The following is a 16,310-nucleotide window of genomic DNA, read 5'->3' on the forward strand; positions in this document are numbered from 1 at the left end:
GACACTCAGACCCCACGCGCCAGCCTCAGAGCTCCTGCCAGTGCACCCTACTCACCCCCAACACTGTCTCAGCACAGAATGGAAGATGCCACGTGGGGGCAGATCACGGCGATGTGAGGTCAGCAGTGCAGGACAGGATGGGGTTGAATGGGGACTCGAGTCCAGCAGAAACGCCTGAACTAAATGTAGATAGAGTTGACTCTACTCTGTTTTAAGGAGTAAGAACTCGAATTGAGTGATCACGTAAAAGCCAGTGCAGGCTCTGTTCCGAAGGGACGCGCAAAGCCAGTGCAGGTTCTGTTCCGAAGGGACGTGCAAAGCCAGTGCAGGCTCTGTTCCGAAGGGACGCACACTGAGTGAGCACTTTACACTCAAGGGTGTTCAGCCGTGGTTCGATTCTTGGAGGAACAGCCCTCAGAGAATCACTTTCAAGAAAGCACGTGTGTTTTCCAGCTCCCGCAGTGCTGTTCTCCCTGAAGCACCTCACCAGTACCTGTATCTTAATTAGACGGTCTCTAAACTGGCTGTGTGCGAGCCATTCTGAAATGAGTTGGTGCCACTGTACAGAAGCAAAGAAGTATCACATGCACTCTCAGCGCCTGTGTGCTGTGCTGTCAGGATATCAGAGGGTTACATTTCATAAGAAACGCGTATACTAGTAACCGTTCCTCAAGTGATAAAATAATACTGAAGGTGCTTAGAAAGTACAGGACGAGGTTTTGCTTGCAGTCCGTGGAATCCACAGTGGCTGGTATAAGCAGAAAGTTTATTCACGGACAGTAATACAGGGAATCTTCATGAGGGCCCAGAGACAGGCCATTCTAGGGCCATGAAGCCAGGATGCCCTAGCATGTCACAGAGGCCCCTCCAGCAAGAACAGCACTGCCAGCTCTGCCTGGCCTCTCAGAGTCTTGTCTCCACCCTGAAGACCCAGGTCCCCAGGTCCCTCACACGGCCTCCTTCCACTTCCTCAGGCACCGTCATCTTACGTGCATGCGTCTCTCTGGGGGCCCAGGCCGCGGGGGCGCCCGTCCTGCAAGAGTAGGAATGCAAGCCTCCTGGTTCCTCCTTGAAAGGACCCCTAACAGGTGGGAAATGGGCAGAATCGGGGAAGGCAGCCAGCAGCAATCATGAGCGTTCCTTACGAATCATGTTGTAACATCTGAAGTCATATAACACAAAGCTAATCACGCGTGGAATAAGACTGATTTCGTTTCCCTGAGATGAAAGTTTCTACTCTAGGTGCTTGGAAATACAAGGGAGGCTCGGTATTTTCTGCAATCTTGAATGCGATCTCCAGACCAAGGAGGATTTGTGTTTCATCAGCACTGAAGGTTGGAGATGAGGTGTGCATCGCGTTGATGCTGGGTCTCGGGGAGAAAGCTAGGAAATGTCCCCAGCAGGTAGGGAAATGCTTGGCAAAGCACGAAGGCGGAGGGACCCACGTAGCTGGACCCATTCTGCTCATGCCCTGGCACTGCTCCGAGAACTGTGGTTTTCCAGATCAGCCCTAGCAAGGAGGCAGCACAGGCAGAGCCGCTCCGTGGGGAAGGCAGATGTCAAGCTCCTAAGAATGACCTGTTCCACAAGAAGCTGACGTGCCCCTCCCCAGGGACCCGAGCCGAAAGGCTATTCTTCCAGGGCAGCGTCCCAGGGCGCTGCTTTGTGTGGTTGGCATCCCCGGCAGATGATGGCCTGCTCTGCGTGCTGTCCCCGCTGTTCCTGCTGGGCTGTCTGCAGTGTGTCCTGATTACCCTCTCAGCTGGCAGTGCGCACTGCAGTGTGAATCTTCCCATGGAAAGCCGACCAATCCTGCCTCCACCGGTGCCGTCGCCAAATCAGTAACGAGCAACCTCAAACGTTTCTGAACGTTTAGGTCACATCTAATACTTGGCGAAAGAGTGGGCTGAACACCTCCGCCCTCAGCTTTCTGTTCTGTGTGTGCGTGAGTGTGTATAGCAGAGTCTGAGAAACAGCCACTTTTCTTTTCTGAGTTTGGGAAAATTTAAACAAGAGCACTAAAAAGCAAACACTAATTGAAAGGGAAGTATTTTCCATTTTCATTCTAAAGAGCGGAAATAGAAAAAAATGATTTTACTAAAACAAAATATGCAGACACCTTTGGGAAAACGTGCTGTAAAGGAAGCATGCTAACTCCAGAGATGACCCAGCCGGACAGAGGTGAAAGGGGTGGACGGACAGCAAGGTTCTAGATGATTCCATACAGTTGGGCTGAGACCACTGACACTGCACCTCCTCTTTGTGTTTAAAATTTTGTGGTGAATGTAGGTGCCTCTAAAATATGCGAGCTAGAAATAGGAAACTCACTCACCACACCAGCAGCTGCCATTACACACGAGAAGATACACTGGCGAATACAAGGATGGCCCAGATGCCCCCACTTTGTGTTAGGGCTCCAAGGAGCAGACTTTCTATTTTAATATTTCAAAACATATTCTACTGTTGAATAGCAATCCTTGCTCTTTCCAAGAAGTTCAGAGCATAATTCCGGGCACTGAGCAAAGGGTCATCTATTCAGTTTGTGCTGTTCACGTTACAGCTGGAAACCCTGGCTCCAATGGCAGAATCGTACTTGGGATTTAATGCCTGCATATAGGGGAGGATCCATCTCTCACCTCGGCCTCATCCTGCAGGCGGGACTGTCATAGCCACGTTCCCTGCCAGCTGTCAGCACACCCTCCAGCCAGGTGACAGTCGTGTTTAAAACTCACATGCCTGCTCAGCATTTCCACCGTCCCTTCATCACTGGGACCTCCACACGCAAAGGGGGCTGGGGGTTAGGAGAAGAGAGAGTGGGGCCCGTGGGAATTTCCACTTCTGAAAGAAATCTGTGTTGTAAGCGAGATTGGAGACATTTGTATTCCAGAGGAGTTTCTCACATAATCGAAATTAAGGAAGGGCAGAAGCAATCGATCTTCAAACAGAAGAAGCGTTATATTCATACTTCTTAAAATTACTTCACTGCAACTTAGATTCCACCTCCTCAGACTCTCTTGACTTGGGTCTTAGAGGGCCCTCACTGGGACTTGGGACTCAGAGGCTCCTCACTGGGACTGGGAAGGTAGCTGTGGTGCGCAGGTGCAAGTCCAGCAGCCGAGCACAGGTGAGGGGCCTGTGCTTGGCATTGGGGCAGCTGAGTGCAGGGTGGTTCTGCAGTGTCTGTGGCCAGTCCCAGGCCTCGGTGTTCTGGACCAAAGGTCAGAGCCCAAAGTGATCAGGCAGGAGAAAGCCGCTGCCGCTGCAGGAGTGGTGGGACGTCTGGGATAAACCAGCCGCCCCAGGCAGGACGAAGGGGGATGGGATGCAGGACCACTCAATGCTATGGCTGAGAGGACCTCAGCAAGAACCAAGGTCACCTCTGACTGAGTTCCCAGGGGGCAGGGACCCAGGGCAGGGTGGGGAGACGCTGCGGTGGAAGAAGGGAAGGAAGGGTCAGGGAAGCACTGTTAAGCTGGGAAAGACTTGAGCATGTTTTACAGAGGGGCATGACCCCAGGCTCCAGGAGGGATGTGGGCACCTTGACCGTCTCAACCAGGAGGGTAGTTTTCACACACAGCCACGTACCAGAACCCCTCAGGTTGTACAGTCTGAAGACATGCAGGTTCCTGTGCATCAGCCACAGCTCAACAGAGACGTTCAAATAGAGAAAGAAGAGACTCACTTGTGGCTGCCACCCTGAGCCGGGGAGTGTGCTGGCTCCGGTCAGGGAAAGAGTGGGGAGAGCGTCCCCCAGCCCCTGCCACCCTGTCAGGCCTCATCATCCTGATGTGACACCAAAGTGCAAGGAAAAAGGAAATGCAGGTAAAGGAGGTTTCACCAAAACTAAAAACTGTTGTGCTTTAAAGGATACCATAAAGAAAAAGTAAAAAGACCACCTACAGAATGGGAGAAATTATTTGCAAATCCTGTATCTGACAAGAGACTTACATCCAGAATCTATAAAGAGCTCTGACAGCTGCTAAAGAAAAAAACAATGCATGGCAGTAGCATGCAGAAGGCAAAGAGACTGGACTCAACTCCGACTTCACGGAGGACAGGCGGGAATTGATGACCAGGGTCAGGGTCAGGGTCAGTGGATGGAAAATTACCCAGAGGAAGCATCAAGAAGGGGTTTCTGGCCAAGCAGACTTGATAGGATCGTCGCTGACAGCTGGCCAGAGTGGTAGGATCTCCAGGTGTTAAGGCACCAAGGGCAGGGATTTTTCTTAAACTGACTTAGCAGGATTCTTCTCACACTGGATTCTACAAGGACAGAGAAGGAAGCCAAGGTCGAGCTTGTCTAGTAGAGGAGGCTTCTGCGCGGATACAGCCTAATTTATGCATTGACAGCCTGCCTGGTTCCCAGCAGGCCCTCGGCTTCTGCGGAGAGAGCAGGTGAGGGGGGGTCAGAGGAAAGGAGAGGACCCCTGGGGCCGGCTCTGCTGTGCTCACGACGGCGGGTGGGGAAGAGGAGCTGGTGAAGGAGAACTCAAGAAAAACATGGAAGAGAAGCTAGGGTATTCTGAAATAGATCACATCTTTTATTGGTGTATGTACATTAGCCTGAGGGGATTTGCCCAGTTGGAATGCAACAGTTTTTCTGATAAGCTTTAAAATATAAGAATGTTTTATAACATAAAAATTTAGACTAAACAAGTTTCCTGTGTTGGTTTTGGGTAGGATTTTTTTGGTGGTTTTGTTTGTTTGTTTGTTTGTTTTTGAGACAGGGTCTGGCTGTGTCACCCACACTAGAGTGCAGAGGCGCAAATGCAGCTCACTGCAGCCTTGACCTCCTGGGCTCAAGCAGTCCTCCCACCTCAGCCTCCCGAGTAGCTGGGACTACAGGAATGCACCACTACACCCAGCTAAGTTTTTTGTAGAGATGGGGTCTTGCCATGTTGCCCAGGCTGGTCTCAAACTCCTGGCCTCAAGCAGTCCTCCTGCCTCTGCCTCCCAAATTGCTGGGATTATAGGCATGAGCCACTGGGCCCAGCTGAAATGAGTTTTCTGTATCAATTTCAGACCTATGTTTCCGTGACTGAAGTTGATCAGTGGTAAATATGAAAAGAACTGGGGTTTCTGGCTGACTACGCATTTAATGTCATCTAGCAACCTATGCGGCTGTTAACATAGTCGTGCTCTTTTTGGATGGTTTAAAATCATCTGATGCCCACACCACAGAGAAAAATCGTTCTTGCCTTCCTCTCTACTCAACAGCTCACAGCCACGGACTGCGGGACACTCCGCCTTGAGAAAGCTTTAAAATGGCCATTGCCCATCTGTAACGGCTTCCGTGCCACCAAGGTGGTGAGGAATCCCAAACCTGCGACAGAGAAGCAGGTGAAAGAGCTGAGAATGGGAGCTCTCTTCACCATCCAGAGGGCTGCCAGGTGGAGAACAGAGTGGTCGAGATGGGATGCACTGGGTTGGGAGACAGTGGCCTCTCCTGCCCTGGCAGAGTCCCAGGGGTCCAGCAGCTCTGCAGGGCACTCCCTCCATGCAGTGGTTCTGGGACCCAGGTTGCCCTCTCCTGTGGCCCCATCATCTGGAACCTGTGCCCTCCAGGTTGCTGCCAGAGGGGAGGGCCCCACCCAAGGCCAGACACAGACCCACGGCACCCCCAGCCCTCAGTGCCTGTGTGAGTCGGGGCTGTCTAGAAGGACAGGACTCATAGGATAGATGAATCTATGAAGGGGAGTTTATTAGGAGAATTGCCTCCCGATCACAAGGTGAGGTCCCACAATAGCTTGTCTGCAAGCTGAGGGGCAAGGAAGCCAGCCCGAGTCCGAAAACCTCAAAAGTAGGGAAGCCAACAGTGTAGCCTTCAGTCTGTGGCCAAAGGCCTGAGACCCCCTGGCAAATCACTGGTGTAAGTCCAAGAGTCCAAAAGCTGAAGAACTTCGAGTCTGATGTTCGAGAGCAGGAAGCCTCCAGCACAGGAGGAAGATGAGGCTGGAAGACTCGGCAAGTCTGCCCTTTCCGACTTCTGGCTGCGCTGCGCTGGCAGCCGATTAGATGGTGCCCACCCAAACTGAGGGGGGTCTGCCTCTCCCAGTCCACTGACTCAGATGTTCAACTCCTTTGGCAACACCCTCACAGACACACCCAGAACAACACTTTGCATCCTTCAATCCATTCAGGTTGTTGACACTCAGTATTAACCATCACAGCGCCCAGGGAGGGGGAGCCAGACCCAGTGCACGGTTCTAGTTTCTGCCACAGGAACAGTAACGACGTATTGCTCCTAAACTCAGAACCAGTAGGTTGGAGCTCCAGGGGTGGCATTTCCCCGGGTTTTGCGTTTGTGAGTGATGTTGGTGTCTGGTTTGTGTGTGTACAGGTGACATCTCAAAAGGATATGGCGGCATATAGGTTAGACGCTGTCTTTCTCCCTCTCTGGAAAACTTTTGAGTAATGTGGAATGATCTAGTCCTTGAAGGTTTGAGTATTCACCTAAGAATTGCCTTTGCTGAGCACATGAGGTGTGCTGTGTGCTTTTCATAATTTATTATTAGTCTGCCTTAGTGTTGTGTGCCTGAGGATTTTTCTGTGTTTCTGGGAACAGGTTTTTTAATTTAGAGTTTTCTAGAAAGCCACCTGCTTTGTCCCTGTTTTCTCATGGATTTGCACGGAGTAAAAGACAGTGCTCTTATCACTTCAGTTTCCTTTCTCTGCCTGTAGCTGTTTCTACTTTTACATTTCTGTTTATGCTTTTCTTTTTCTGGATTAGTTTATACACTTACTATTTTTTGTTTTTTGTTTGTTTGTTTGTGAGACAGGGTCTTGCTCTGTCTGCCAGGCTGGAGTGCAGTGGCACAATTAGGATTCGCTGCGGAACTCCTGGGCTCGACAGATCCACCTGCCTTAGCCCCTCATGTAGTTGGGGACCACAGGGGCCTACGGCCACACCTGGCTTATTTTTTTTTTTTTAATAGAGATAAGGTCTCACTTTGTTGCCCAGTCTGGTCTTGAACTCCTGAAATTAAGCGATCCTCCCACCTTGCCCTCCCAAAGGACTGGGATTACAGGTGTAAGCCATCATGCCCAGCCATGGTATTTTCTTTTTAATAGTGTCCTTTACTGATTTGTTTTCTACATATTCTGGAATACTTTTAATTGCCTTTTTATGTTTAATTTTTTCAGTTGCTCCTAACTTTTAGAAATCGGTAGCATTTTATATCCTAATAACATGTTAATAATTCTGAAAATGTCAACTTACTTTCTAATCATCAGGAAGATCAGTGGGTAGCAAAGAATTTCCCAAGATTTCTCTGTTCTCTTCCTCTAAGACATTGTTTCAGTAAAGTCCCATGCCAGCCTCAGGAGGCCTTGCGGTGCGGAGGATCAGCACATGGTCTGGGCTTTGGGCAGGCCTGGGTGTTGACCCCACACTGTTCTGTGGTAGCTGTGTGACCTCAGAAAATTGTCTCGTCTTTCCAAGCCTTACTTTTTCATCTAGAAGCAAAGCTAGTGACAGCGTCTGCATCACAGGCTGTTGCGAGGTTCAGGCGAGCTGTGTTTGAAACACTTGCTGCAGCTGCCAGCACATGTTAATCTTGGTCAGTCTTTTTTTTTTTTTTTTTTTTTTTTTTTGAGACAGGGTCTCACCCTGTTGCCCAGGCTGGAGTGCAGTGGCCGGATCTCAGCTTCACTGCAAGCTCCAACTCCTCCCGGGTTTGCTCTTTTTTCATCCCTCCTGCCTCACTCTCCCGGAAAGTTAGACTACACCCCACTCCTCGCCCCAGCGCTACTTTTTGTATATTTTTTAGTAGGGACGGTTTCACTGTTAGCCAGATGGTTCCCCGGGATCTCCTGGACTCCGTGATTCAGCCTGCCTCGCCTCCTAGTGCTGGGATTACAGGCGTGAGCCACCGCGCATCTTCAGATCAGTATCACAGCGGTCCTGTTAAACAGACGTTAGTTAATGCAGGAGACGCAGGCATTCGAGCTGAGGGCCATATCATGGAGCCCATGCTGCCTTTGGTTTCTTTTTAGTCAGCAAGTAGGAGTCCATAGTAGTGGACTTCAAACCGCTTCGAACTGTGCAGATGAAGGGCAGCGATGGACAAACGCTGTTCCATGTGTGGGGTGTGTGCACGCCTGTTTTCTTTGTGTTTCATTCTGTTTTTCTTCCTCCTCGTGTGGTATTTCTTTTGTGCTATTGTGAAGGGCCTGAGCTGTTATCCTATGTGCAGGCTGTAGAGTTGGCTGCCATTTTTATGGATGCTGGCGAAAAAGTGTAAGATTCTTAGGTTAGAGACGAAGGATATGTATTACACAGCAACAGCAGCACAGCCAGAGTGGCATTCTTTCCGCCAGACACGGGGCCCTGATTCCTCGGGGTCTTCACCCAGGGCCTCGTGATGCCTGCAGTGGGCTGTGTGGCTGCAGAGGAATCCTGAACTTAGAACACCCAAATCCTTGCTCCTGGGAGGTGAGCCTGCCTGCCCTTCGCCGCAGAGGGACGCGGTTTAGCTTACAAGGCTGTCCTGTAAACAGCGTCCTTGTGTAAATGCTTGGAACAAAGCCCTGTCAGGTCAGTGTCTGTGCTTGGAAGACATGCAGATACATGACAGCCATGGAGAACCACCTCCCCACCAGTCATCTGAGAAGTTAGCAGGCTTGTTTCGTGCTGGACAGATGCTGGCGTGGGAAGTCTGAGAGTTAACTAGGCTGCTCAGCGATGATAGCGCTGGGTCCTCCAGCCCTCCTCACGGAGGTGAGCCGCGCACATTCAGCTTGTTTCTCCTCGGGACAGGACAGCATTTTGTGAAGTTTCTGCTGCTGCCATGAGCAGAGCTCACTGTTGCAGAGCCTGACTCCTGCAGGCTGCGCCCCGGACACAAGGCAACTCTGTCTTTTCCTTCATGAGCATGGCTTGGGCCATAATAGGACTTTTCTTTAATTTTTATCTATTTCTTATTGTAAGCCTCAGATCATTTATTCCCTTCCTTATGCTCCTGGAGGTGAAAGAAAACCCGCATCTGCCTTTGTAAAACCAGGCTGTGGCCTCAGGAGTCAGGGCTGGGGCTCAGCCTTCCACCCCCCGGGCCTCCTCAACCGCCAGCCTGCTGCGTCCGGCTGCATTTGATTCGGGCGGGCGGCGGGTTTCCTGACATGTGTGACAAGAGTAGGTTTGAGTTTGGGTTTGGTTTGGCTTGTTTTTTACAGTAGAATTCTATATTATTGGTCAAAATATTACTTTGAAATTTGCAAATGTGGTGGCACCTACCATTTTACTAGCCACAAGTAGCTCATAAATTGGCTTGGGACCTGCTCATATTATACCAATATTTTAAGTATTTTATGTTTCATCTTACTAGTTATTCATGTTATTTTACGTAATGCTCTGCCAGCATTCCAAAAGGTACAAATTACTAAACTAATAAGACTTTTAAATAAGGCATGTATATTAGCAACTTAGTTTCTGACATATAGAACATTAACATTCCACTGTATCTTAAATGTCTTTTGCCTTTTTATAAAAAAATGATTACTAAATGTTTACTGAAGTTTTCCTCTGCCTGACATGTAAATGTCTTCATATTGTAACATGATATTAGGGAACTAAATGTACGAGTTTCGACTTAATATTTCTTTTGTCAACTAACTGACTAAATTTTGTCAAAGCAGATTGGAGACATAAAAACAGCTGAAAAGTATTTTCAAGATGTTGAGAAAGTAACACAGAAATTAGATGGACTACAGGGTAAAATCATGGTCTTAATGAACAGGTAAATATTTTATTTATTTTAAATATATAAATAAATTTATATATTTAAATATATATTAATGTATATTTATTAAGTATAAATTAATAATTTATATTTATATTTAAATTATTAAATATATATTATATTTTTTATATTTTTTAAATATATTTTATATATTATATATTATATATAAATATTATATTTATATATAAAATATATATTATAATTATTAATTAAATTATTTTAATAAAATTTTTAAATTATTTTATTAATTTATTAAGACAAAGCCTTGCTCTGTCGCCCAGGCTGGGGTGCAGTGGCCGGATCTCAGCTCACTGCAAGCTCCGCCTCCTGGGTTTACGCCATTCTCCTGCCTCAGCCTCCCGAGTAGCTGGGACTACAGGCGCCCGCCACCTCGCCCGGCTAGTTTTTTGTATTTTTTAGTAGAGACGAGGTTTCACCGTGTTAGCCAGGATGGTCTCGATCTCCTGACCTCGTGATCCACCAGTCTTGGCCTCCCAAAGTGCTGGGATTACAGGCTTGAGCCACCGCGCCCGGCCTAGGTAAATATTTTAAAACTAAATATGTTTTCTCAAAATTCCCAGAGGCGTTTAAGCCCCACTTACTGAGTGGGAAAGCCCCCCAGAGAAAGCGCTTCTTTCTGTGCCTCCTCTTGCCCTGTGTCTCTCAGAACTGAGACCCAAGAAGTACACGGGTGTTTTCTGGAATTGCAGTGATGTTCTTTTAGTCACAGAAGCTGATTTTTAAGGAGACGTTTCCCCCTTGTTCTTCAGAGTAGCGCTTGTATTGCCCCCGTTTTCGGCATATGTGTGTGTAAAGGTCACCGTTGCCGGCATAGCAGCCGTTCTGGATCCTGTGCTCTGGTGTTCTGTGGTAGAACGCACGGCATTGTGCGAGTGCACGTTTGTGAGGAGGAAACGCGCCTCAGACAAAGCCTGCACCCAGGATCAGAAAGCGTAAATGAAGCAGGTGTCCATTTTTAGCAGGAAGTCATTTAGGTGAAGTTACTCTATTCTCAACTAATAAAACCCAGAGTGGCTTGGCCGGGTGCAGTGACTCACACCTGTAATCCCAGCACTTTGGGAGGCCAAGGCGGGTGGATCACTTGAGGTCAGGTGTTCGAGACCAGCCTGGCCAACATGGTGAAACCCTATCTCTACTAAAAATACAAAAAAATTAGCTAGGCATGGTGGCGGGCGCCTGTAATCCCAGCTACTTGGAAGACTGAGGCAGGAGACTCGCTTGAACCTGGGAAGCGGAGGTTGTAGTGAGCCAAGATCGCGCCACTGCACTCCAGCCTAGGCAACAAGAGCGAAACTCCATCTAAAAAATAAAAAAAGTAAAACTAGAGTGGCTTTAATTTGCGAGCCTGAATGCAAAATGCAGCTCACTGCCTCTGCCTGGAGATCAGGAACCCCAGGCCACGCAGGGTCACACATTGGGTCTGTGTGGTGTCCAAAGCCCCTGTGGGTTTTGTTGGGGGACAGCAGCTCCTGGGGTTTCCCCACTGACTGCCACCGTTGCTTGTGTTCCAGAGCGTTCCTTCACCTCGGGCAGAATAACTTTGCAGAAGCCCACAGGTTCTTCACAGAGATCTTAAGGATGGATCCAACAAACGCAGTGGTAAGATCCCCAAGCCACAGGATCCTCCGCCCTCTGCCTTTCACAGACGCTAGAAACATGCACCCACACACATCTCAGCGGGGGCCTGCACTCTCTCTCTCCAGTCCACTGGCGCCAGGCAGCGGCCGTGACCTTTGGGGGAAGTGACCCAACGGGGCCATCGGGGCCATCTAGGCTTTGCCTGGCAGCTCTGCATCACCCTCCAGACCCCCAACACAGGGCCCAGCACGCAGCCTGGAGCGGGCGGGCGTCTGTCCTGGTTGCATGGGCCGACCCTGTGCGTGCGCTCCTCCCTAGGCCAACAACAACGCTGCTGTGTGTCTGCTCTACCTGGGCAAGCTCAAGGACTCCCTGCGGCAGCTGGAGGCCATGGTCCAGCAGGACCCCAGGCACTACCTGCACGAGAGCGTGCTCTTCAACCTGACCACCATGTACGAGCTGGAGTCCTCGCGGAGCATGCAGAAGAAACAGGCCCTGCTGGAGGCTGTCGCCGGCAAGGAGGGGGACAGCTTTAACACGCAGTGCCTCAAGCTGGCCTAGCTGCCTCCAGCATACTATGTCAGAATGACCCGGGTCTTTGAAACTGTGTCCATGAAGCTGATGTATTAATGTGACACGGACTCAATAAAACTGCTGCTTCACTGGTGTCTGGCTGCGTGTCTTCCTGGTTCCAAGCCATGGCCCAGCCCAAGACTGCCACACAGTCCCTGCAGCTCGGCCCCTGTTCATGAACACAAGGGGCAGGCGTGCTGGGAGAACACAGCTCGTAGACACAGGAAATCTGGAGTCAGCCTCAGGGCCTTTGTTCTGGAGGCCATCCTGCTTTGCTCATTCATTCTGGACATCCTCAGAGAAAAGCTGGGAGGTATAGAGACCCTCTCGCCATGCACCTGCACGTGCAGGGGGATTTGCAACAGGGAAGACACCCCCACAGATCGCTGCTCATGCTCCTCTCACCCTCCCCACACACCCAGAACTAAGTGCGTTGGTCTTACCCATCCGAGTCTCCTCCGGCCTGATGCCAGCCAGACACCCCTGCCAGCCTGGTGGTGGAGGAGAGGCCGTCACCTTTTCTCCCAGAGTTTATACGTCCAGGTGGAGCGTGAGCTGAGTGGAACAGGAACCACAACGCATAAGCAAGCAAAGGAAGAGCACGTAAAATGCAGGCGGGCAGGGGCTGGGGCAGTTTTGAAGCCAGACACGTGGTTTTCACATGTTCTTACAGGCCTGAAAGGCCTTTTGCCTTCACGTTCACAGTTATTCCTGCTTTTGAAGAACTGAAAGTACCTGAAACTTTCTTCACATTACGAAAGAACTCTGACAAGGGTTCTCTAAACATCTAGCTTTGTGGATAGTTTTAATTATAATTCATTTTAGAGACTGTGATATAAACATCTATACAAAGTGAAGCCATATTTCTGTTAATTTTTGTAATGGAGTAGAAACATAGAAACACGGCCTCTACCAGACAGTCTCAGCCCATTTGCTGATATCTAGGTTAATTTGGCATTAAAAGAAAAAAGAGGTGAGACAGCCAAAAGGACAGCTGGACACCAAGGCGGTTTCAAAATCTTTCTCTTCAACAAGAAAAATGAAACTATTGTTATAATAAAGCCCAGAAAGCTGAAGATGTAACTAGAAGCCCTTCACCTTGAGGGTCTTCCTTCAAATCTGACTTCAGGGATGTGATGCAAGGCTCTTCCTCCGCTCAAACCTGGCACCTCACTGCAGGCATCTTGCGGGATTTGCCAGTGGATTATGGAGCCTGTCCTTTCTAGGCCCGTGGCTCAGAGCTGTCCCCAGCCAGTTGTGCATAAAAGCAGACAACAGTACCCAGGCTCCAACTAGACATGAGCCCAGCAAATTAGAAACAGAGATCAAGGTTCCCTGGTAAGCCGGTAAGCCTAAACCCACCCTCCCTCTGAACAGCACTCCCAGCCATTGCTGCTGGCATGAGGCCAGGCCAGGTGACAGCATCACTGCCTCAGTTCTTGCCTGATTTTTTTTTTTTTTTTTTTTTTTTTTGGAGACAGGGTCTTACTCTGTCATCCAGGCTGAAGTGCAGTGGTGCAAACATGGTTCACTGCAGCCTCGACCTCCTGCGATCAAACGATTCCCCCCCGCCCCGCCCCCAGCCTCCTGAATAGCTAGGACCACAAGTGTGCTCCGCCATGCCCAGATTTTTTTAATGTTATAAAGATGGGGATCTCATTATGTTGCCAGGCCAGTCTCTAACTCCTGGCCTGAAGTGATCCTCCCACCTCGGCCTCCCAAAGTGCTGGGGTTACAGGTGTGAGCCATGGTGTCCTGCTAATTTTTTTTTCCTACTGCCTATATGATTGCAGAATTTTTTGTTTTGTTTTGCTAGAGGAGGAAAACGATGCTGTGAGTGTCTATAATGTCTGGGACAACTGTAACCTATCTAGTTTACACTCAGCTTTTCTTTATGTTAGACATAAATTACACATCCCTGAAATCTTTTCTAGAGCCAAGTAGAGTGGATGGTTAACCATCAGAAAGCTTATTTTCTAACTGGAAAATGGGAACGTCGCTGAGTTGATGATGGGCTCACTACTGTGGAAATGCCCATGCTGGAATGCAGTGGTGAATGAAAGTCAGTAACCCTGATGGCCACGGTTACTGAACGGCCAGGGTGTGCCCGGTGGCAAAGGTGAATTTCCTCCCTGAATGATCCATCCAGCTGAATCTTGGAGTCATTCCGCGTTTGCCACGAGGGCAGTGGGGTCTCAAAGTGGGGTCTCCAAAGCAGCAGCGCCAGGGTCTCCTGGGAACTTGTCAGAAATGCACATCCTTAACCCCACCCTCTGATCACAGAGGAGTCAGAACTGCTGGGGCCTGGGCCGGCCCAACAGTGTCATCTGCACAGCCCTCCAGGGGCTCCTGGTGCTCATGCACGTGTGAGAATGCGTGTCAGACGCCTGAGGCCACAGACAGAATTCCGATTGCGCAGCAGGCACTGGAGCCCGTGGGCATCGCTGTCCTGCCTTACACTGCCAGCCTCTTCTGCCTCCCCTTGAGGATCGTGCCCCCACCTGTTGTCTCTGCCTGGACCCCTCCTGGCATGCACCTTCCCAGTCCCTATTCAGTGGCACCCCCTGAAGCCTGCCTTCAACCCCAGGAATGCACAGCCCTGTCCATACTCCCCTTACCTCTCGCCCTGGACCCACACAGGCTCCGTGGCACCTGCTCCTGGCACAGCCCCGTAGTTGCAGCGCTTGGGCTGGAGCTGCCGCCATGAGGTCTTCAAACGCCCAGTTCCAGCGTTCTTGGGAAGCTTCCCGTGCCATCCCGTCACGCGTTGCACCCAGCACCGAGGGCAAGGCCCAACAGAGCAGAGCTGCAGGGGCTCAGCTGTGTCACAACAGTTCTTGAGACGCCCACCCGTGTGTCCTCCCCAATCCTGCTCCACAGGCGCAGGCCCAGAGGTAGCCCCTGCGTTCCCGTGGCTTCAGACGCATACGTGCAGACATGACGCCAAGAACGCCGGCTCTGCCACCAAGGACAGAAGACAGTCTGCCCCACCCGGGGTCGCCTGCAGGTCCTGCTCTGACCAGGGTCCGGGCCCTGATTCCGGGGATGCGACAGGACCCAGAATGTCCTGCCTTGTGAGGCATGTGGGACCGGCGAGTCGGGCCCCAGGGCTCCCAGCCCTGGCTGTGGAGAGAGGGTGGCTGTGCTGCTGGTCGGGGGCACTGTGTGGGCAGACAGCGTGCCAGTGGCCACAGGATGTCCTGACAGCAGAGGCACTAAACACTCCAGCAGCGCCTCAGCCCCGAGCTCTGGTTCCATCCCTTGCAGGTGGGGAGGCCCAGTAACAGCCAGACTCGCATCAGTTCCGAGGCAGGGACTAGAGATGGATTTAATTCAACTTAGAAAGAAATACAAGAATGGACCTTTTCTGCCGTCCTGAGGGTGTGGACAGGTTGCGTGGGTGCTCCGACGGTGGGATCCAGACCCCCTCATCTCCTGCGTTGGAGTTGCCACCGGGCCTCATCCCCAGCCACATCCTGAGCCTCTTACAGGCGGCCCCGAGGTCCTCTCACCTTTTCTCTCCAGTGCTTGGTGCATTTTCAAACTCAGTAGCTTTCTTTTGAATAAATGAGCAAGAATAAACCCAGTGCTGCTTGCTGAGCTCCTCTCCCCAGGCAGGGAACTAGAGCAAAACCACGCTGGATGGGGTCCCAAACGCCCTAAGAAGGCTGAGCGCCTGCCACTCTCCAGCACGTGCACCGAGGAGTGGACAGAAGGCCCTTCACGCTCCAGCATGAGCACCTAGGGATGGCCCAGGAGTGGAGGGCTGGCCCCTCTCGCTCCAGCGTGAGCACCCAGAGATGGAGGAAGGGTCTGCCATTTGTCAGACTCTGCGTGTGAAAAGCTGTGATTTCATTTCTTATCAGTTATTACTGTCACCGTCACTCAGGATGAAATTGGCTTCACCCGCTTAGGAGCGATGCTGCCTTCTCCCTGTCCTCTTCCTGGACTGTTGAGGAGAACGCCGGACTAATCCGTTCCACACCCTGGCATCCCTTGCATAAATGCTATCTCAGCATGTTCTAGAACAGAGTACTGTTTAACAACGTTCTGGGGGTAACCAAGTTTATAACTTGCAGACTCAATGGCCGTTAAACATGGGGCACGCCTGCCTGAGTTGGAGCTGCCCTCAGAGCCACGCAGAGCCTGCGACACCCAGCCATGACTTCCACCCACTGGGGCGGGTCCCTCCGCTCCCCTAAATCCTTCCAGTTCTTCTTGGACCACTTAAATGCCACCGTCTCCACAAAGTCCTGTGGGGTCACCCTCACAGGAAGTGACAAACTGCGTTCTAAACCCCTCTCCCCACCCAGCAAGCCCCCAGCCCCAGAGCTAGGATTTCCTTTCTAGAACACGTGTTCTGTGAAGGACCAGAGTCAATATCTGAGGCCTCCTGAGCCA

At 50.6% G+C, this 16,310-nt stretch overlaps 1 protein-coding gene across 3 annotated transcripts in view; it reads left to right on the forward strand.

Moving 5' to 3' along the window:
- TRAPPC12 (trafficking protein particle complex 12) overlaps positions 1-12,004 on the forward strand; it is a 108,164-nt gene extending 96,160 nt beyond the window's left edge. For 2 of the 3 annotated variants that reach the window (XM_031654904.1, XM_031654905.1), the window contains exons 10-12: positions 9,634-9,734; positions 11,270-11,357; positions 11,655-12,004. In XM_031654904.1, coding sequence (XP_031510764.1) covers positions 9,634-9,734; positions 11,270-11,357; positions 11,655-11,897 — 432 coding nt within the window. In that variant the 3' untranslated portion in view covers positions 11,898-12,004. Of the gene's footprint in view, positions 1-2,865; positions 4,006-9,633; positions 9,735-11,269; positions 11,358-11,654 lie in introns of those variants that run through there. The other variant, XM_031654906.1, reaches the window with a different exon arrangement.
- Positions 12,005-16,310: the final 4,306 nt, after the last annotated feature.

Source organism: Papio anubis, chromosome 14 (assembly GCF_008728515.1).
Source record: "Papio anubis isolate 15944 chromosome 14, Panubis1.0, whole genome shotgun sequence".
In the NCBI taxonomy this organism is placed as follows: domain Eukaryota; kingdom Metazoa; phylum Chordata; class Mammalia; order Primates; family Cercopithecidae; genus Papio; species Papio anubis.